This window comes from Buteo buteo, chromosome 4 (genome assembly GCF_964188355.1).
Source record: "Buteo buteo chromosome 4, bButBut1.hap1.1, whole genome shotgun sequence".
Taxonomy (NCBI): Eukaryota; Metazoa; Chordata; class Aves; order Accipitriformes; family Accipitridae; genus Buteo; species Buteo buteo.
In genome coordinates this window covers 23,034,286-23,057,243 of record NC_134174.1, presented here as the reverse complement: position 1 = coordinate 23,057,243, position 22,958 = coordinate 23,034,286, and the positions used below count along the sequence as shown (strand labels likewise).

The 22,958-nt window shown below is 36.4% G+C and overlaps 1 protein-coding gene across 1 annotated transcript in view; it reads right to left on the bottom strand.

The window, feature by feature from the left end:
* The window catches only part of GRM8 (glutamate metabotropic receptor 8), a 349,904-nt gene that overhangs the window by 118,173 nt on the left and 208,773 nt on the right, over positions 1 to 22,958 (bottom strand). The window contains exon 6 of the mRNA XM_075024972.1: positions 15,479 to 15,679. Within this exon, the coding sequence (XP_074881073.1) occupies positions 15,479 to 15,679 (201 nt within the window). The remainder of the gene's footprint in view (positions 1 to 15,478; positions 15,680 to 22,958) is intronic.

Below are 22,958 nucleotides of genomic sequence, written 5' to 3'. Positions count from 1 at the left end.
CCATTCACTATAAAAGTAGTGTAATCAACTAGTTCATGTGTAGACATCTGTACTGTACATATCTAATGTGAAATAAATTGAATTCCATTCCTATACTGTTTGGCTTTATGAACAGCTAAAGTCTCTGTGTCCCTGTATTATTCCATTTTTGATACTTGTCCCCTCTTCCACTTTATCTAGTTGCATGACACACAAAATACAGCAAACTAAATAGATCATAGTAATAGACCATTTTGCTACTACCTTTTACAATGCTAGGAAAAACTGCATCTTTTATCACCTACATCACCACGTGTCTATATTGTTTGCTGTTATTTCTCATTGGAAAAAAAGAAAAAAAAAACATTATAAATAGCCCCTGTCTCTAATCTATCTACTGTTCAATATTTGTAGCATGTCAATCTGCTGAAGTTATGAACCCTTCTGTTTTTCTGTGCCTAACCTTATTACTTTCCATTTCCTGGCAACAAATCATATGGTTCAGGCACTGGCTTGTGACCCTGTTCTATGGGAGTCATGTTCATTTGTTCTCACCCTCAGTGCTTTATCCACAGTTTTCTATTATTGCCAGATTTCATTATCCTTCTACATTTCCCTACTCAGAACCCCTCTTGTTACATATCTGTCTGGCAATTCATATCAAGGTCTGCGCTCATTCCTGTTAAATACTCCATTAGAAATCATTAGCAAGTCAGGACCATGAAGACGAAAGATTTACATTTTCAGAAATATTCTTCCATTGATCTGGATGTTATTGATTCTGGCAGAGGGACCTCTGAGGGAGGACAAGGAAGCAATTGTAGCAGCAGCTAGGGAGAAAAACTAAGAATACTTGTAGTCATCTTTACAACATGTTAGGAGTAACAGATGCACATACCAAACCAAGAAAATAAAGGTAAATGTTTATAACAATAGATCTGTATTAATTTTCCATAGAAGAGCCTCAATAAAAGATCTATATGCAGTCTCTGAAGACACTGAACTCCACGAGAATTATTCCCTTTCTTGACCACCTCCCATTTAACCACAGTATATCTATGTTTACCAGGTCTGTGTTATCAGAGTCCAAGGACTTCGCAATCTGAAAATCACCCATATGAAACAAGACCTTTTATAGGATAAAGACCAGTAGGAAAGACAAGATTGCAACTGCCCGTTTTGGTGACCAACACCTGAGTTGAATTTGATCATCTAAGAACTGTCCAAGTGGCACTGAATTGCAACTCTAAGTTTCTGAAGGACCAGCATTTATACTCCCATTTTCAAAAGTTCCTTAGTCCAACCAGTGAGTCACACAGCTGCTTCTTCACACCCCCTGCAGCTTGGACCCAAGAGGGAGAGGCACCCCTCTTTTTTGCTTGTATCTCTGATCTGAGTTGTCCTCTCTGGACAGAATTCAAGAGAAATGCAGCTACAAACTCACGGGGATCCTGGCTGCTGAGGGAGGCAACTCTCAGCTCTGATGACATGGCACTAGCTCAGCACAAGGGAGCCTTGCCCAATTTCAGATGGGCTTGCCCTGAAGGTTAGCAATATTGGAAGCTAAGAGACTCCAGTCCTGGGACTGATTTCCCAGAGGTTTTCACTCAAGGACCAGAGCTACAAAAAGAGTTTCTTGCAATTGCTCAATGAACTCACATCCTTGTCAGGAATGTCAATTAATTGCTGGTTTTCATTAGCGATTGAACTGATAGGAACATCAGTCACCAGTGCAGCTTTAGGGCCTGGAGACATTCTGATTCTTCATGAAATTAATTTTAGTTTAATTCAGGCCAAAATCAAAAAATTAAACAATAAGACAGGAAAAAAATTAATCCTTCAAATCAAAGCCTGTTTGGTTTTTTTTTCAGGTGACAAAAGATAAATTGGATAAACAAATTTCTCTTTAAAGGCCATTTATGTAATACTATTTCAATCCAGTGTAAGAATTCAACTATTTTATAAGGTCTTTGGTTTTCCAGGTCTTTTTTAGCATTTAATGACTTCAGAATAAGAATATACTATACTATTCCATGAACTACTGAAAAAAACCCAACCCATATGTTAGGAAAATGCTTTTAAAGTGTTTGATGCTGGAAAGCCTGACTTCAATACACTTTATGAGGAGCACATAATAACCTCTTGGCTGCACAGACTCGTAGACATCTGTTCACATGACATGGTATGCACCTGGGTAAAAGTATTAGACCCTGGCCATGGAGCTCACAAGGTATGCATTTATAGGCGTTAGTAGACCACTTTCTGTAAAAATAAATTGCCACCTCTTCTCCACACATGAAAAAAAAGTCTGTACTTCTCAAGTGGCACTGTTGTTATTCATTTTTTGGCAAATATAGGCAATGTCTATTATCATCTTATCTTCCTAGGAAATCTTTAATCTGATTATACATGAATTTAGAACACACAAAAATCTCCTCATGTATTTGGATGACTCAAATAGAAGGTGAATTTCTCAGCTGCCGTTTTCTACCTTCTTTCTCTTCCCTTCTTCACTTTACTCCTTTTCAGCAGTTACAACCTCTCATCTCCATAGGAGTGACAAGGTCCTGCTATTCAAACCAAAATAAGTTAGCTTAAATCACCTTTGAACACAGATTCAGAGTCCTTATTTAAAGAGAATGGTTCATGTCTTTATTTCAAAAATTTGGTGGACTGAGATAACAGTCAGTTATGTGTGCTACGTACCATGCAATAATTCATTAAAACACTGTAGTTAAAACACATTCACACATAGGCCTTCACTTTTGTTGTGCAAATTGGCTTAAGGATTAAGAATTTCAATCCCTAAATAATAACAGACTGCAGGCACATATTGCAGATGGGTATGCCTGCTACAGGGTAGCTGGCAAACACATGTATCTTTGCTCTGACCCTTCACACCTTGTGACAATGAACTTTAGCAGACCTGAAAATTCAGAGCCCAGCACTTGTTGACTTATAAAACTTACTGGCTGAAAAATAACTACATTGCCTAAAAATGCCTTGAAAAGCTAAAGTGTTGTCCCAGGACTACCTAAACAAAGACACAAGCAAACAAATAAATAAAATAACATCTGTAGGTAATTTTTGTGTTAGTAATACAGTAACCCAGAGTCAGCAGGTGTCAGGCAAACAACATAAACATGAGAAATCTTCAAAAGGTCAAATTAGGTCTACGGCAAATCAGCTGAAATAAGGAACAACCTCAACATTCAGCTGTAACTGGAACTAAAAATTAACAACTTTCTTAGGTTTGGGAACAACTTCTTGAACATTACTTTTTCTTTATTTTACACATTCCTCAGAAATTTCTGATTCACCATACAAGGCTCAGGACAACTCACTCACTACAATAAGAACAAAACCATGTGCGTTTTATGCTCAGGTAAGCAAGAAATCCTGCCTAAGCACTTTGTGCATGAACAATATGCCTTGCTGGTAAGAAATGGTGAAAGTGCGAAACAGAAAAAAAAATTATCAGTGTTTGAGCTGCAGTTAGTCTGTGCATAAGGGAGGATCAATACAACAATTTGTAACTATCAAGAGCTGGAGCCTTTAAATGCCAGCTGGCTTAGCAGAAACCTTCCCACAGTGGCTGTATATCAATATAAGGGTTATTTCCAAGCACCTTGAGTTGTTTTTCTCCAACATGATAAGCAGTGGACTCTAATATCCCAAGGCTTTCTCTTCAGATCTCTGGGTAGGGACTTGGAAGAACTACAGCAGAGACTGCACTAAATCAGCCTTTCAAGTTTGCAAAGTCTGGCATGTGCTGAGGAGTCTGACTGCCCTGTAGCTGCATATCCTGCACACAGGTGATGACTTGAGGTTCCATACATTGTTTTCACTTTCCTTTAAAATGCGTAATAATTACTTCCAAAAAGTGGGACACAGCTACCATAACTGGCCATATTATGACTTGTGACTTAATGCTACCTAGGGATATATTTATAAAATGTGATTATGTGTGGCACGGGAACAGTGCCAATACATTTTTGTCTCTCAACTCAGGATCAAGCTGTATTGAAGCAGAGCCAGGGTTGTCCTAGAGTGGCTGCAGGGCCAAACACGAAAATCAAACATTGATCCAGCTGGAGCTCAGAGTGAGCAATAATAATGTCTTCCATGATTATATCTGTTTGCTTAGCCTTACAGTCAAAGGAAAGCAATCTACCATTGAGGTCTCCACAAGATGCAACATACACAATTGTGAATTTCCTGCTATTTTAAAGAGTTTGATGAGTATACATATGACAAACCTTGGAAGAAAAGAAATTCTGAGGAGCCAGCAGGATACAGTGCATGGGTGACATATAGCTGCTTCTTTTCCACCAAGTGTGTACAAACTGCCACCTTCACCTGCCACAAATAAACACAAATTCCCTCGCCTTTCCACTGAAAAACATACAGCTCCCAGGGGAATATTCATTTAGTGAATGTCAAGGACTGTCTCTTACTGTGCTGTTCTTCTACTCCTGCAGATAAACATATGTGACAGAGAGCACGTCTGTAAACTCAGGATTTTCTGAGTTCCCCAGACAGGTCAGGTAACCGCTATGTTACTATGACGCTTCCCAAGCTCTTAGGAACTGTCTTCCCATACAGAGCAAGTGCAACACCTAAACTCAAATCCACATCAAAGTGACTAGATGATAGTCATAATAAAAATAAGTAATTGTAATTGCAAATGGTTTTTTTTCTGTCTGTTTGCTTGTCAACTCACTTGGATTTTGCTTTAACTTACTTTTTTAGCAATTCTTTAAAACTCTTAGGGTGACTACTTTTTTACAGTGGGTTTCCAGTATGATTGATGAAAACCGGTATTCCGGACTCACTAAAATAAACAGTAAATTTTCTATTGACTATAGTACAGTTGGAACTTTATAAACCCAGTTTTGATAAGCATAATATTTCTGCATTTTCCTGGTTAGCTGATGGATTTTCCTTTTTCAATGAAATAATGAACAGGTAACATTTATTACCTACTTTTCAAGAAATACTTCAGCAAACTGAATGACATTGTTCCATTTCAGAATGTGAAATAAAAAGGGTGAGCTAATTTAACAAAGAAGTTAAATACTCATAATCTTGGAGCATTCAGGTTGGCTCAATATATTTTAATGCTTCCAGGCACTGGAAATTTCTGGACAGTAATAACCAGCATTAATTTCTATCTGCTGTGATATTTGTATGTTATTGTACTTTGAGGACAAGTCACAGATTAAAGATGAAAAATATATTGCAATCATCTTTTAAGAACATTTTTTCCTTAATTAATTAAACACTTGAAGAGATCAGAGTTTCTACTTCTTTATTGCTGGTTATATTGGTAAATTCTAATTACAAATATCTTTAGCAACTCTGAATTCTTATTTAAGTTAAAACATGTGGAAAAAAGTTACAAGGAGATATGCAGATAGCATAGACCTAGAATTGCAAATGCAACTGTAGGAAGAGAGACATAGCAAAACTATTGCTTGAAAAATTGTGTAAAATTTTGGGCTTTTGCAAGAATGGACTTAATCAGTCACTCCCATTTCTGTGAAAATTCTTTTAAACAGGGTGTTACCTAATCAAGCTATATTTCACACATTGTAAGGATGTCGTAAGAAACTTGAAAGCTATTCATTTCATGGTAGCATAACATCTAACCTTCTATTGCTCGTTGAAAGAAAATAAAAGTGATTGATGGAATACTCAACCATCATTATTACATGAAAACTCTTTTTTTTGCCTAAACATGAATTTTCTCCTTTATATTAAAACTATGTTAATAAGTTGATAGTTTCTTTCCCTAACCAAAGTTGGTTAGTTTTGGTTTGGTTTGTTCTTCTTCCTTATTGGACAATAATTGTTTATTAGCAAAAAATAATGTTTAAAAATCTTTCTAGCTTCTCTAACCCTTTCGAGATAATACAGATAGATGGCTTTAATACAGATATGTGGCTTTAATCCCAAAGGGTAACTTGTAAATCATCTTCTATAAAACAGAAAATTTTTTATCTGAATGAAAATGAAAAATAATTCAGATGTTGATGATAGGTCTTTGTGTATGGTGCACAATAGAAAAAACTCCAACAAATGCATAAAATTTATCCTGTACTGCACTAAGATTTCTTGCTTCAGTGCTGGCTGGGTAGAAATATGGAGTCATCCATTTATAGCTGCTTCGATTCTGCTTTCACTAGAATAAAAATACAATAAAAACTACAAATTCATATAAACTAATAGCCACTTAGTGCTACTAAGATAGGATATTGAGAGTCCATTCAGATAGGACTTCTAGGAAGTCTTGAATTCTTAGCTGCACAGAAACCCAAATGCAACAAGAGTAAGGAATATCCTCCCAGTCATGCCCTACACTTGTTTAAGGCTTGCTTCTGGGACATGGCTTCAGTCTCCTTTGGATTAAAGGCTTAGAAGTCAATTACTTTATTTCCTTAGTGAACATCCTAATCCCAGACTAATATGAAAAGTCTGGGAGAAGGACCAAGCTCCACTGTTTCTACCATCTTCATCTCAAAGCAGAGTTAGCACTGCGGTATCAAATATTTCTAATTCCACTCTGGAACTGTTCAGAGGCATAAACCTCTTCCCCTTGACTTAATATAGAATGGTTGTACCACACCCTTTTACCCTCCAGCTAGACTCCTAAAATTTAGGCAAGTCAGCATCAGAGTTAATCATACCGGTTAATAAACCTCACCCATTGTAATTGGTGGGTCTAAGGAGGAGGCTATGATTGGTGTGTAAATTTTGATACAGTAGTTAAAAACACATCCAAATTTTCATATTCTGAAATGTAGCTGAGTATCCTCTAATAATCTTACTTTTACATAAATAGCTCAACTATCAGCAGATAAAACTGTATTCGAGTACCAGTCAAGCTGATAATTTGTTAATAGAGCTGTAAGTAATAGAGAGAAGCACCATTTTCAATTCCATCTGGCTATGTAGGTTCCTATGACTTGGCTTAAAAGAGTTTAGGCTTCCAAGTGTAACTAATAATAAAGAGTATTCTGTATTTCCTATATTCCAAACTATTTTTTTTATTAAATGCCAATGTAATTATAGAAGTTAATAACCTAAAGAAATTGGCACAAATTGAAAAATGTTAATATAGAAGCCTCACTAATGCATCATCACTTTGAAAGTGTGCTATGCACAGAATCCACAAAATTGCAAATAAAATCTTTACTGCAAATTATTTTACCTTTAATTATCAAATGTTCAATTCTGATGATAGAGAAAACAGGAGAATTGAGAGAAACAGTCTTTCTATTTAAAATGGAACGCCTCAGGAATTTGTGCATCAAACCCTTTTTATTTCAGGCTTACAAGGGAGAGATTTGGCTAAGACTATGGGGAGCAACATTTTGGGTCCAATCTGTTCAGCATAAAACATAACCTGCTGTGTGGCCAAAATGATTGGATACCTTAATCCTCAGGAATAACAGCAAATGCTTCCTCTGCTGGAGTAAATTACAGAGGCTTCTAAGATAAACTATCTTTCACATATTTAATATTTCATACTATTAGAAATGCTTTAACCAGCCTTTGAGAAAATCTCTCTGACTCATAGCTGCTTGCAGAAAAACATACAGAAGTAGGTGAGTTGCTACAGTGCCTAAATGCTAAAGGACAGGCTAGCTCTCCGGTAGCCTTTAGAGGTATCAGCCTCTCCCATCACATATATGGAGAACTAGACACTCACTGTAGACTTCACCAGCTACTGAAAGTGAGGGAAACCTATTTGCCTGTGAGGGATGAACTGAATCCCACCCCTTTGCTCTTGGATGACTTGTTTAGTTTGCTTGGATTCTCCTGGGTTTTGCTTAAAATGACATCTGGTAACAAGCTCTAACATGTCTAACTTGCTCTTGAATCCAGTACTGCTTTGGCTATAGATCTGAACCTGGTTGATTAGTGCTGAACACAACATCTCCCTAGAGGAGAAAAACTAGATAGTGCTGTCTGATGATGTCAGCAATGTCTGTTAATTATAAATTTATCTTCTCCTTACCGTAATTCCTGCCCTACAGTATTAAGTCTACCTGATTTCACTGTCATTCTCTTTAACATAAAGAAATGCTTACTTTCCTCTTCATATGAGAATGTAAGATTTGTCAAGATAATTTCACTGACAGTGATGTCCCTGAAGAACTGCTCTATTTTTTGAGTTTGTCACTTATCAGCCATTATCAGTTAGATCACTTTTTATGTGAATGAACTATAAATGTGGCGTATTTATACTACCAAATACCCTTAATAAAATCCTTGCTGTTTTTTAACCTTGATATTCTCTCTAATGTGTCTATTTCATTTTGTAAGTAAAAGTTGTTGTAGGAAAATGAAAAAGGCTCGTATTATTCTGTCATGGAGGTACTAAAAAGCAATTCATTTCCCCTCATGACTGTCCTGCTGGCTTGCAGAACTGTTGTCTTACCAAAAGGGTCATTAATCAACATATGGAAAAATTAATAACTTGTACAAACATTCTTACTTGATTTGATAGTTTTAAGAGGAGATTTTAAATTTAAACATTTAAGTTAGGAAGCTTGTCAAGGTATTCTTTTCCTCAAAACATGTGGTATGCCTTTTTCCTGTTAATAAAGGTAATAAGGATATCTGGATGGCTTAATAACACTGCAGAACTGCAGCTGTGATGTTTCTTACACTGACTAAAAGGTAAAAAAATACATGCAATATGGATCCAGTTTCTTTGCACTCAGATACCTTTTCACTCAGAATGGCAAGGTTTAGTTTGTACTACTCCTCACTATTGCTTCAGTTTTTCACTTGGTCATATTAGAAAACTGTACTTTAATATAGCTGAATATCCTCACCTATCAGGAGATGGAAATCAATTTTCATGGGTAATGAGGGTAAATCCTTTATCACCTTCCTTTGCATAATAATTATAAAAATACCTTATGAATTAGACCTTGTTCCTCAAAACAGAGAACTGACCTCAGTCACGTTCTACATCATGAATTTTGTATGTGGAGCATATATATTGCTCAATTAATCAGTACTTAAGATCTGTACGTAAACAAGAGCACAGCTATAAATTGCACTTACTTTTAGGTTCTACCTTCTAATTTCACACCCAGCATTTTCATAATCTCTGATTTTAATCACATGGATTCATGAGGTACCTAAGAATTACAGCAGCTCCAAGCTTTGCTTGCTGTGCGTGCTTACATTATAACTATACGTTACTTAAACCTGTTAAGAGTGATTCAGAATGTGCAATTTCAGTTTCCTGTATAGCCACCTGGATTAATTCCATCAAAATAATTAGCATGCTAAGGAAGAACTTATTTGAAATCATCCCCTGCTCATCTCCAATAATAAATTAACAGAGGTAACTCCTTTCTTAATTTAAGATAAAGGTATGGGAAAATAGACATCAGGATTCTTTATTACAAATGGTCTGCCATAGCCTCAGTGCATTCACAACCCAAATTAGACACCTCTGAAACCATGACAAAAGTACATGAAAGGAATGAACTATTTTGAATTCTGGGATTTTATGAGTTCAGGTCTATATTAGTTTAAGCTTAGCCATGTTTTCAAACATTCCTCTGTACCATCAAGATTTTTTAAAAAATTACATGGAATTATGTCATGTGATTAACTCCTACCAGAACAAACATCACAGATTTTAATAAAACTGCAGCAGACATTCCCCCTTCCACCTCCACTTCTGCAGCTGAAAGCAGTATCTTTATTTCTTCAGTAGAGTACAGATTAGTGAAACTAGAGTTGCTACCACAGTGAATCCTAGCAAGATCAGCAGAGTTCAGCCCTTCCCAACTCATTGTCAATGTTGTTTGTCCCTCTCTGATCTACTCATCTGCTATTATCTCCCATTATACTTAAATATGTTTTTAACCCTATCAGAATACCAGTGGCATCGTATGATGCCAAGTTTTTCTGACAGTATGAACCACTAAATTATGAACTGACAATAAGAACTCATAACTTTAAAAATCACAGATGTGCCCAAATTCAACTGTTTCAAAAAGTTTTTTTTCTCTATTGGTAGTTGTAGACTTGAGGGTTGGATTTTTAAAAATCTGAGTTAGGAGTGGGACATTTAGTTCTATTGCGCTTAATGCCTTAAAAAATGTCAAAACTTATCAGCCTCAAAGGGCATGACTTTAAAGCTTCTGTTTTAATGATAAATAATGATTTGAGAATGCAGATTTTGTACTCAGTGAAAGAATAGAGAGGTGTCAACTTTCTTCAAGAAAACACTTAAAACAGTCTGAGCTGAATATCAAGCCATGAGAGTTTTGCATAGATTGATGTCTTAGCAACTTCAAAAGATAGCAGGAGAAGATGAATTTTGTAAATGGCTGATTCCACAATAATGATTCTCTGGAGAGTTCAAAATTCTCCACGAGAAACCTCATTCTTCATTTTTTTTAAATACTGTCCTCAATAGATACTGCTTTCACAGAAAAAAATATTACAATGTAGAGTGATCATTAATTTTTAGTTTACAAGTGTTGACACGTTATTTTGAGTTTGCCTGCTAGTTTCTGTTCTTATGTTCTCATTCTCTGGCATCATTCTGCCTTTTCCGGATGAAATTTTGCATGTTTCCTTTTTAACTAGGGCTGATGCTGCATGCATGTGTATTTTTGTTTGTGCAGCCAAAATTAATCTTTTCTCAAAGGCATTTAATTAACATATCTAAAAAACAAATAACAGCAACACTTACTAGTCTACTCAGACTATGAAATTAGTTCCAGAAGAATAGAGTAAAGGTAACATATGTTCATTAAATATTGTAAAGCAAGGGTAAGTGACATACTTTTCTTTCTTTCAAGTCCAGCTAGGGCTACAGAATCACAGCATGGCTGAGGTGGGAAGGGACCTCTGGAGATCACCCAGTCCAACCCCGCTGCTTAGAGCAGGCTCACCTAAAGCAGGTTGTCCATGCCCAGCCGGGTTTTGAATATCTCCGAGGATGGAGACTCCACAACCTTTACAGGCAACCTGTTCCAGTGTTATTGTAGACTTGTTACAAAATCCCAGCAACATAGTTGCTTTACTTTGTCCCAGAGGAGACCAGAGAAAAGGTTGCACAGTCAGACTCAGATTTTATTTTGAGTCTCTTCTTCACTAGGAGGGGGAACTGATGTTGCAGTGACCTCCTGCAGGAGCAACAACATTTATCTAAGCATTGACAGCAGAGGGGAGTCAGTGCTTCCACCAATTCTCTGTTCCCTTCTTGCTTATCCCTGCTCACCTAAAAAGATATCAAAGTAGCAAGTATCCTGCTCAGCCACAGGATAAGTAGCCCATCAAAGCAAATAAAATGTCTGTTTGTATGCATAAGAGTATGGGTCAAGTTCTGCCCTTACCCTTATGATTAAGCGAAAGACTCATATTGTAATATCTGTAAATATATTGTGTTCGTGTGTGATGTTTTCTCGATATTTATCCCTGGAACTACTACAGTGTGTTAATGTCAATATCAATACAAATATATCACTAAAGGTAGGCAAAAACCAGCTACCTTATACTACCTATAAGTCTATATAAATAGAAAGAGTGAACTTTCTTCTATATGAAATGTTTTATGTACAATATAAGCAGTGATCTTTATCTTTGGAATTTAACTATAAATTCTGATCTTCACTTTTGTAGTGGGACAACTGGAAAGGGAGGCATTGATCAGTCCTACCACTTTCTGCTTTATTCCCACCCAAGAAATAGCACTGTATCCATGTTGTCATCCTTTTTTTGCTTTGTCAGGAAGGAAGTATAAAGATAAATCTTTTTCACAAAAAGAAAAACAAAACAAAACCACCTTTGAAACATCTCCATCCACCACAAATGCATGTTCATTCAAGTCCTGTTTCTGTTAAATGATGAGCACTTATGTTGAATTCAGCAGAGCACTTCTCATAAAACACTTAGCACATACCAGGGTAAAAACCCTTAGAAAACATCTGCTTATTTTGTAGACAGAATAATGAAGTTAAATAGAGTGAGAACACTAGAGCAATGTGGTGGGAGAACTTATCCTGCCACAATTACACTATTGCAGACATCACCATTTGTAAACCTAATTAACAGAAAAGCTATTTGCTTTGCATAACTTTAAATATGAAACACCACTTTCACATAAATATCTCATTCTGTTTGAATACAAAAGCTGGTAAGGAAAATCTTTCAAATATGGCACCTTTATTAAAATAAGAACACCATAAAGTGACAACATTCACTTTTTGCCTGGGAAAAAAAAAAATTAGGAGCAGGAAACTTCTGAAATCTCTACGTATTCTTTGATCAAATAGCCAGAAAGGGCTGGTTATGGTCTACTAGCAGTGACCGTCAAGAACACAGTGAACTAAATATGCCACATCTTAGCACACTGGCTTTATATTTTCCTGTTGTTTAAAAACTCTTTCGATGTACACAGCAATAGGCTGTACCAGTTACATTAGAAGTTTCTTCCCCATGAAATTAGATTCATTATTAAACTGCCCATTATAAATGAAAAGCAATTGTTTTTAGACACCATACTTTGCTAGCTGTCCTAAGAAAAACACAGGCAATAGTAAAACAGGAGACTACACTCAGCAGCAACTCAAATCTCATGTACAAATAAATTTCTTCATTCCTATTACAAATGAAGAAGTTCTATCCCCTTTAAAATCATGCTGAACTGTGAGATTTTTTGCATTTATCATACAACTGGTAAAAGAATATCTAAGCAGAAACAAATGTCGTATCAATTACATCAGTACACTGTGTGCTGGTGGTTATGATCACCCTTCAGTCATGAGGGTGTCATGGAATATTACACAGATGAATCCTTCAGGGGAACAAATCTTCTTCATAATTTGTAAATAAAACTAAAAAGAGTAAACAAAAATAAACACATTTCAAAGTGATTACTTGCAGTCAAAAGCAAAACAGTTACTCCAATGAGCAGAAATATGTATGTTTTCTTACCCTTGCAAATACCCTCCATAAAGCAGACAGATGTCCTTCATAAAACAAGTCCATTTTGTGAGGTGAAACCCACTAAGTTGAATGTGACAGCATATTAATTGGACTTACACGCACTCATTACTACCTCGGTTAAGAGGGATATACTGCATTAAGAGAGGCGAGAAGTTGGTTTCATATGCATAAGGGTAGAATCATGTGGGGAAACTGACATGGAATAAAAAGAAAAACTGCCTGACTCAAAAATGCCAGTTACTTCTTGATACTAGAAATTATTATCACCTTGAAGAGCAGGGGCTTAATTCTAAAACACAGGAAAAGTTGTTTAAGCATAAGAAAAAACTTCTTTACTGTGAAGACGATCAAATATCGGAACTCACTGCTCAGAGAGAATTTTGGAGGGTTCTCCATCCTTCTATATATTTAAAACCTGGCTGGAAATGGTCCTAAGTAACCTGATTTGGCTGACCCTGGTCTGAGCGGGACATTGGAGTAGGTGATTGCTGGAGGTCCCTGCCAACTTCAGCAATGCTCTGATCCTGTGATTGTTAGGATAGAAAAATGCTACCTTGAAGGGCTGTGAAAGGCCAGGTTTTCTGTTCATGTATCACTTCACTTGTAATATACTACATTATTAACGACTGAACCTACGATGCATGTCAAAATCAACACACAACACTACTGTCAACTCCCAGCACAGGACGTCTGGCAATCTATGTAAATATTCACTTCTGTAAACCAAGTCGGACAGAGCGGCAGTGCTGTCCTGAGGAACAGGAGTTTGGGAGTAAGAGGAAAAGGCAAAGGCTTAAAAACTGTCCTCTGCTTATGCCTCCCAACGCAAGATGAAAAAAAAGGAAATATTTGGGCAAATAACACACACCAAAAATTGGTACACCAGTACATAATGTGGACTAGCATAGTACAGGGAACAGTTAACGTATGCCATGGGACAGAAAGTCAACCTCACAGAAATGTTTCTTTTTTTTTTCTGTTTTTTCTTTTTTCCTCTTTCAGTAAATCCCTAGTTCAAAAACAGATACTTTTTCATTAGTGTCCAGAATGCTTTATCCCAGTCTTTCATCTCCCCTTGTTGCAATACTTAAGAGTCAGCCAGAGAAATCATGACAGGTATTGATGAAATACAACAATCTACGGAGAGAAAGGTTTCATATAAAATGTACAGCTTACCTTTCTATGCTAAACTTCCATGCTCACCAAATGAAAATACATCACTTTCTTTGTGCTTTAACAACACATACCCAGGAGAATATCTACTAGAAATGTAGATAATTATCACTGCAAACCTTACAATATGCTGCCTACCTTTGTCATCATAACAGTATCTCCCGTTTGCTAGCAACATATTTTGCTCCAGGAGGTCTTTAAAATCACTAAAGAAGTATTTAAACTTCTATCTTTATATTCCTGGAGACAGGGATTCCCTTTTCATGAAAATTACATTGGAAGAAAAAACTGTGAACTACAGCCAACTTTCATATCAACCAAATGGTCTGGTATATCACCTAAAGCAAAAAAAGCTTCCACTCAGAAGCTAAATTCAAAATGACCTTGTACTTTTTTTCAAAAAGGCTGGCAGCTGAGGTCATTGGAATAAATTGCGATAGACAGTGCTCCTCACTGCATAGTTAGAAGGCATGTCTAGTATGTGAATTACCACCAAGTGGAGAAAAAAAAGCAACCAAAACACAGCAAAGAATATTGTTCCATTTCTTTGTAAAATAATGATAAATATAGTCTACAATAATTATGACTTTAATGAAATAATGTAGGTTTTCAGCAACTTTATTTCACCATCAAGTATGTTCTACCCTTTTCAATTCCACATACATAAATTAATCCTGTTCTTTATTGGCCTCTACTGTTAACAGCATAAGCATCTGTAACTACATTTCCCCAGCAGGCAGATCCCAGCTGCACAGAATATTATGTAGTGTTGTTTAAAAATATATATTGCAGTTGTGTTAAAGCTCGCTAAATCACTGAGTCAGAAACAATGAAATGGAAAAGAAGCCAGAACTGCTAGTGAGTGTTTTAATTGAGATTTAAATATGCAAATTGAAAGCAAACTCCTCACTATTCACTTTTGTAAGGAAATTGTTAACAGTAATTTCAGAAGGCAATTTTCAAAAGGGTATTTTTTTCAATTCATTCTCTTGCAAACACACAAGCAACCTCTGTCAAAGGATTTTAACCTGTCAATAGGACTGCATGAGTCCTCAACTTGTTTCTATAATAGCACCTTTTCACCCGAATATTTTGATCGACAGATTCTTATTTTTAACATCTGCCTCTTTTGGGAGCAGCTTAATGTTAAGACGAGAAATAGACCTGGGGTTTCAAAGCAGGTGGAAAAACTCACAGTTCTGATTAAATGAGAACTGCTTCTAATCCTGTTTTCCACTGTGCCTTAAAGTATCCTACATAAATAAGAAAACAAATCGTGTCACTTCTGAAACATTTAAAGAAGAAAAGGCGGGGGGGGGGAGTACATATAACTTACCGTTAAAGTTTACTGCCCGGATATAGCCAAGTAGTTCTTTACCATCAGTTGTGCTCATCCTTGGGCATAGACCAATATATCCAGGACAGAGATCTTTATGCATGTTGTGTAGTGCATAGGCCATGGAATATACCGCATCAATTACAAACTGAACTTTTCCTTCTTGCTCATAGGCCGAATCTCTTGCAATTCTTTCTAGGCCTAAGGAAGAAAGAGAAAGAGGCAGTTTACTTCTATTTCTCTGTGTGTGCGTATGTGCATGAGTATTTGCATGCAAAAATTCACAATAGAACATAAATAATTACAGTTAGATTGATAGGTAAAGTTAGGATTCATCTATCCGTCACCTAAATAAACAAGACAAGGAAAAATATGGCCATCTGGTTTTTGCCTCTAATCATTGTACACTGTGCCAGGTATATAAACAGTATGTTGAGTTCTGGGCTGGGAAAGAGGACAGAACATTTCATTACAAGAAAAAGAAATACAGATATATGTATTTCTACAGTCCAATAGAAAAACTCTCTTTCCACCTTATTGACTTTCGTTCAACAGCTGTTTATTGTTATTTATAGGACACTTCTACAGCAGCCTGCCAGTCTGTTTGAGATAAATTTAAGGCTACCTTGATTTTTATCCCTGTCTATTGTTTGATAAACATTATTTAAACATGTCAGGGAAAAAAGCTGAATGCTTGCCAAGTGATGTGGCCATCTGTCTCCATATTGAAAAGTGCTTATTCTGAGACTTTTTTTTCCTGTATTCACTAGTGAATTATGCTTCACATTGAGAACCATGTACTGTCTGTTATTTCCTACGGGGACATTTTTCCTTCAGAGGGAATACAGAGCAAATCAATACATTATGAAATTTTTATTCTGCTGGAATTGCCCACATTAATCATCTATGTCCAAATCCAAAGAACCTTCTACATTCATAGGTGATAGAACTAAGTAGAAAAGTTGAAAAATAAAGTTCAGAAAAATTATATTTTAAGCAGACAATCAACATGAAATCCCATGTCCTATATGGGAATTCAGCCACTGATTTCAAAGGCTCAAAATCTTCATTTAGCAGGGAAAGAAGGCTCTGCAGATCTCACCATGAAATCTGCCCTGCTGAAATCTACATTCATTGGACACAAGAATAAATACCTAGCTTATCTACCAGATTGACAACTCAATCAGTTTGAAAATAATTCATTCACATTATTTAAGACTATCTAGAAATGAACCAAAAGTTTACAATTTTTTTTTAATTTTAACCTTCTATATCTTATTTTTTGTTTCTTTTTTATTTCTAAACACAGATTTTTATCAGTTCAAGATATCAATTTTATTTTATCCAAGTTTTTAAAAGTGCATTGTTTGTTTATGTCTGAAAATATACTGTACACGAGATCTTTCTTTAGACAAAGTATGCAAGCCCAGATGACATGAAAAAAAAGCCAGGGAGTATGCTTAGAAGCTTTTCTTCTGTTTGCCTGCTGCACTTCAGTGCCACCATCTCGCATTACAATGATAATGTATGAACAAATTTGTAATCTGACAAACAGTAGTGTTTTGTGCTTTAAACATCCTTGAGCACTGGGAGCGATAGAAAGCCTTGAAAAATCATGATGTACTTCTATTTCTCCTCAGGGATTAGTTAAAAAAAATAAAATCACTACCTCTTTCAAAGGTACTAACCATTTGGAGAGGAAAGCATATAACTCATTTTTGTGATTTGTTACAACTTCATAGGCACTTTTCAAGACATGCTATCTAATGATTAGCAAATAATTATCAAATAGTGCAACTCTACTGCAAATAAACAAACAGAAAATCTTTTCCTTGCACATGCTAAAAATCACACAATTAGTTGCAATCCATTGCCCAGACATAAAAGAAGATATGAGGGATGGAAGAGATGAAGCTTAATTAGATTGCAACTTTATTAACTTATTTCATTTGGGAACTAGCTTCCAACAGTATGTGATGGGTAGAGCTCGTGAACCCCACCTTAACTGTTCCTGCCTTCTTAACGACTGCCAGACAACAAGCGAAGGACGAGGTTTACAGAACTGCTGCAGGCACACAGCATTCAGTAACCTGTATGTGCTCCCCAGAGCTTCCACATCCTCTAAAGTGGATGGTCAGGGCAGGAGGAGTTTGAAGGAGATATATCCGCTTTAATTGCCAGGCTAAACATAATTCCCCTCACATATCAGATGGATGGATGTGCATGTTGAAAAGTGGGGGGGTGGTGGAAGACAGAGGGAAATAACTTTCTGTAATAAATGCTAAGTCATAGAACACTAAAAGTTGCAAACACTTCAGCAGGTACATTGTACTAAGTGGTACAGATTTTAAAAGGGGGAAAACATCAGTATAATACTCCCATACTATATTTTAAACGCACATAGGATTTGCATAACTTTCTTCCACAGCATAACATTTTACCTTTACTCTTCACAGATATGTGATCATAAACTAATTTATCATATAAATTACAGAGAAAAAATTAACTTATTGAGACTGAATGTGTTTCCATACATACAAAGGGGTGAGGAACATCACAGAGTTATCAGTTTTAAACCTGCCAGACTCAGAAGGCAATAGACAAGAAGAGTCTCTGTGCTTTGCATAACTAACAAAACCCAACAAATTGGTTTATGTGCTCTTTCTTTTTGAGGTTCCTCTTCATATTCTCTCTCTAGAATTCTCAAACACATGAAACAATAATTTATAAAGATGACAAGAACTCATCAACTTAAATTACATTACACTGCCCTAAATAAATGTTAATGTATAGTAGTAAAATGATGCATACTGTCTAAGCCATAAATATGGTCAGCCTCTACAGAGATATTACTACACATGTGGAAGACATGATTATAATTTTTCTTCAGACTTGTATATCAAGTAATAACATTTTCATTTATAGCTTGACTCTCAGCACTACAAGGCATGTTTCACACTGGTGACTTGAAAGAATATAACAATTTGTATCTCATAATAGAAATGTTTTAATGCTTTCTTAATGATCACTTCAATTTCTCATCCTACAGTTTTTCCTCCAGATAATTTACTTTGGCTGTGTCTTTATCAAAAAGAAGGAGAAGGTGTTCCCAACCCTTGAACGCAGGCACTTGATACTCCTGTGGTCTGACTGTGTGTCAAGAACCGAGACAAGCACTGGGCTCACATGGTCCCTCCCTAATCTTATCTCCAAACAAAGGAATCCAGGGAAATGTGGCATGATGCTTTCCAGCAGGTCTTCCAATCCAGCTGTTGAGAAGTGCAAGCTTGTGAGAAATTTCAGCAAGATGTCAAGACTTTCCCTGACCAATGAAGAAAATACACAGGCGCATGTACTAATGTTATCATCTTGGACTAGAGAAGAGCTAGGAGAGGTGTAACACTAGGACAGGAAAAGCGTCAGCTGTTCCTGGCTCCTTCCACTTGAAATCTCTTTCGGGAACCCTAGAGTGAGCCACAGGAATGATCCTATAAGAGCCTGTACAGGTGAAAGTCTTGCTACGGCTACTCTTGCACTTCTTGAGCAAGAGTGACAAGCTGGGCTGTTGCAGGAGGTATTGCCTCCGTACCTTCTCATCATTCCCCCTTTTGTTCCTGTAGTTTCTGTGCTGCAGGAATAATTGCATATCCTGCTCAGGATGGTGGAACTCAGCTACGACAGAGAAAGATAAGGAGCACAACAGTAGGAAGGTGAGACGTGGATTAGGTGGATAAGGGGATGTAGCTCGGGCTGCTAGTCTGGGGGGAAGGCAAAGTAGGCGACATTGTCAATCCCCTAGGTATGAACTGGGAATCAAGAGATTTCAGGGAATATAATCAAGAGAAATTAGGCCTTTACAACAATAAATTAAAATGTGTCTTAATTAAAAACTTAGTAACAGCACACAGTAAGTAAATAAAGATTAATGTAATATAGCTAAGATAATGAATTCCAACATGGGTGATGATATCACCTGTGGGATACAAACAACTGTCTTAAACAATCAGAACTTCAGTTGCTGATCTCACCAGCAAGGGATTAATCTGCTAGGTGATAAATATTGCATAATTCATCTAAGTTTTAGAAACCATGTTCTTAATGATGATCTTAAAGCATATGTAGAAGTAACTTCTGCACATGTATAAGTCCATGGCAATAGGAAAACTTCAGAGCAGAGTTCCTAGTTATTGCTCTTTTAAGAATATAAAAAATTCTAAATGAGGCAAATGGATATACCTGGTTTGTAACTTGTGATATAGGGGAAAAAATATTAACTGCTTTGTTTCTGGAAATTGCCAGTTCACCTAACATTCCTCAGCAATCCCATTCCTGCTGTCTCACAAATCTTTATGTTTCCATTTAGCATTATTGAAAGCAATTTATTTAAAAGTGCAGCCAACATTATTTCTCATTATTATTTCTATAGTTTCAAGAATCCATCCCATATATCTATTTAAAATCTTAATTTATGCTACTTGAAGACCAAAGGTTGAAGTCAAGGTCCTTGTCCACAACAGCTGGTTAGAACTTCAGATTGGAACAAGGTTGTAGGTGTGCAGGGTTTGAGAAAGGTTTTGGGCACTGGACAGCTTTGGAAGACAGGAGTAGGGCTGCATCATTTAAAGGAATAGAGATATCTGGTGTGGGGATGCAGTGTGCATGGGAATAGGATCCTAATTTTGACAGAATAATCATTGTAAGCTTAGGTTCCAAGCTTAGAAAAATAGTACAGTCAGAGACAAGAAAGTAGGAATAGGTAACTAGAGCTCCAAGTAGGAAATAGGTTGCTTCACGGTGTTGTCTCCTAATCACTAGTCAATGGCTTTTTTTCCTTATCATTCTCCTTTATTATAATTTTTTCTTTGTCTTGTCTAGGACTGATTGGAACACAACTGGTCAGCTCACTTTTCATTTTCAGTTCAAATATTGGCTCAGTGTAAGCCTTCTTCCATTCTCTTGCAGTACTAATTCTCAAAAGCTTATCAAAATCAAAGTTAAAAACCCATAAAACTTCCAACTTTCGTCTCTGAAAACTCTCAGGTGGAAATTCTAAAATGTTCTTTTTAAAAACTCTCACCTTTAGTTGTTGCAATGTGTCATAGTCTTTCACTTAATTAAAATGGAGATTACTTTTTCATCATCATCATCCGGTAGGGTTACATCTTTTATATTAGTAACCTAAAAATATTAATGTAATACTTGTGATTTTTCTGTGTGATTATTGATGCATCTAGCAATGGACTAACACTTTATGTCTGCTTGAAAAACTCAATTGCCGACTATAGATTTGCATTTATACTATATTAAGCCACTTATTTCTATGTTTGCTATTGCTTGATTTATGTATCTTACTCTTACAGTTGGTAATTTTGGTCAAAATTAGTATTTACCAGGGGAAAAAAAAAAATAGCTTAAAAAAAAAAAAAGACTTGCACTTCTTGTCCTTCAGTTGGGGAACAGCAATGTGAACAGTTAGCTTAGCAGTGACAGAAGTCCTACTGTAAGAGGGTCAGGAATCTCCTAACTGTGGATTTGTCACCAGAAAGAAAAGATCCCTTTCCAAGAGCCTCTACTCCTCCCTCCTTTCCACATTCCCATCTACTCTTCTGTCACCCTATCCCCTCTTGCATGTGCTGAGTGACAAATCAGCTTTTTCATAGACTGTGCTCCAAACAAGGGGAAAAATCTTTCTGGGGTAGTGGTGGGAGGACAAGCAATGCGGAGGCAGGGAGAAAAATGACAATACAAATTATTGTGAAAATGGTAACAGGCAAAAGGGTTACTCATGAACAGCTTTTATTCTATTTGCTTCCCTTTACCTGCCTTTGTTATATATGCTTGTGCATAATTACTGCTTAAAGACAGTTGGTGCATCTGTGCAACTCTTGGTTTTTTTCCTGAACTTCTGTTTTGACAACTCTGGATCTTGGGATATCTAGTAACATTTTTTCAGTTCACAGTTACAATTCACATTATTTACTCAGTGCTAAATTATTTACCCCATTACTTGGCTTACAAAACAGTTTTACTTAAGCTGCACTTGGAAGCAAATGAAATCAAAGATAATTAATATTGTGTTGAGATTGATCTTTTTATGCGTGCCAACCACAATTACAACTAAATCACAAAAATTTGTAAGGCGGCTCCCACTACTCTTCAGCTCAGGCATGATAGTCCTCTATTTGTCAGAATTGGTTAGAACTTCCCACCTTTGCAGCAACAGTTTTTATCCTCAGAAAGTTGGCATCTGTAACTGTAAAACATTTCAGCAGGCTCAGCAGGAAGCACCAGGAGCATATGTTGCTCCCACTGAAGTCTTCCCGATTATTCAGCTGTTTTCCTCACACATTACAGAGTTTGCTCTCTCTGAACAAATAATGCAGTAGAAATCATCATCTTCTGTTACTCAAACTTAAGGGGATGATATACTTTTATGGTGGGAGAGTTGAGTTTTGTAATAGCTGCATGGTAACTGCGATGCTTGTTTCGTGCATGAGTTAGTTCGCAGAGAGCATCACAAAACCTGTGGCTCTGCTGTAATAGTATGGTGTCAGTTTAGGAAGCAATTCAGAGAGGAAGTTAAGGATTACATCAATTTTCTCAGAAAATTGAGAATGTAGAAGCGATGCTAGTGAAATGAAGCAGTTTGCCTACTCTTCTCCAACAACTGACAGATGCGGTTTTGTGGTTTAATGAACTGGCATTTGATGTAATTTTTCTGGGGTTATGCCTCTCTACACCAACTCACACAAAAAAAAAAAAAAAAAAAAGAAAAGAAAAAGAAAAAGAAGACAGCAAGACCAATTAGCAAAAGTCTGAGAAAGAAACTGTTTTTCAACCCCTAGAATAATGTGGAGATTTAAAAACACTTCCTACCTGGAACTGAGCTGAAACCTCACATTTTTAAAACACTTTTCAAACAGAAAATAGCAAAAAGAACATTTCACGTAAGTGAATATGTTTCAATAATTTTCCCTTTAACGTCACCATAAATGAGAAACTAGCTTTTTTGTTTGCCTGTTTCTTTAAATGAAGTACCTTAAAAATTCCACCCCTGCCCACAAATGTTTTTCACTGGAAATACCATAACATTTTTCCTGACCTTCACAGTAAATCAGAAATTTGTTTCAGCAAAACACTTCTAACAAATGCACAATAGTATATATCAAAGTGGAATTAAACCATTATTCTAGTCATATTGGGGGGTTTTGTTCGTATTGCTATATGTGACATTTACTAGAGTGTTTTCTCTTAGAAAAACAAACCAAAGTTGCATTGCTAATAGAAGATTCTTTTCTTGCTCATTTCTGTGCTTTGAGAGAGACCTTAACAACAGTTAGAATGTTGTTATCAGAGTGAAAAACTTTCCGTTTTCTAGTTAATGCCTTCACACCGCTTAATTATAGCTCCTTGAAACAGTGTATAGATTTGGAGAACACAGGCATTCAGAACTCTCAAACATTTAAAACCTGAGTCTCCT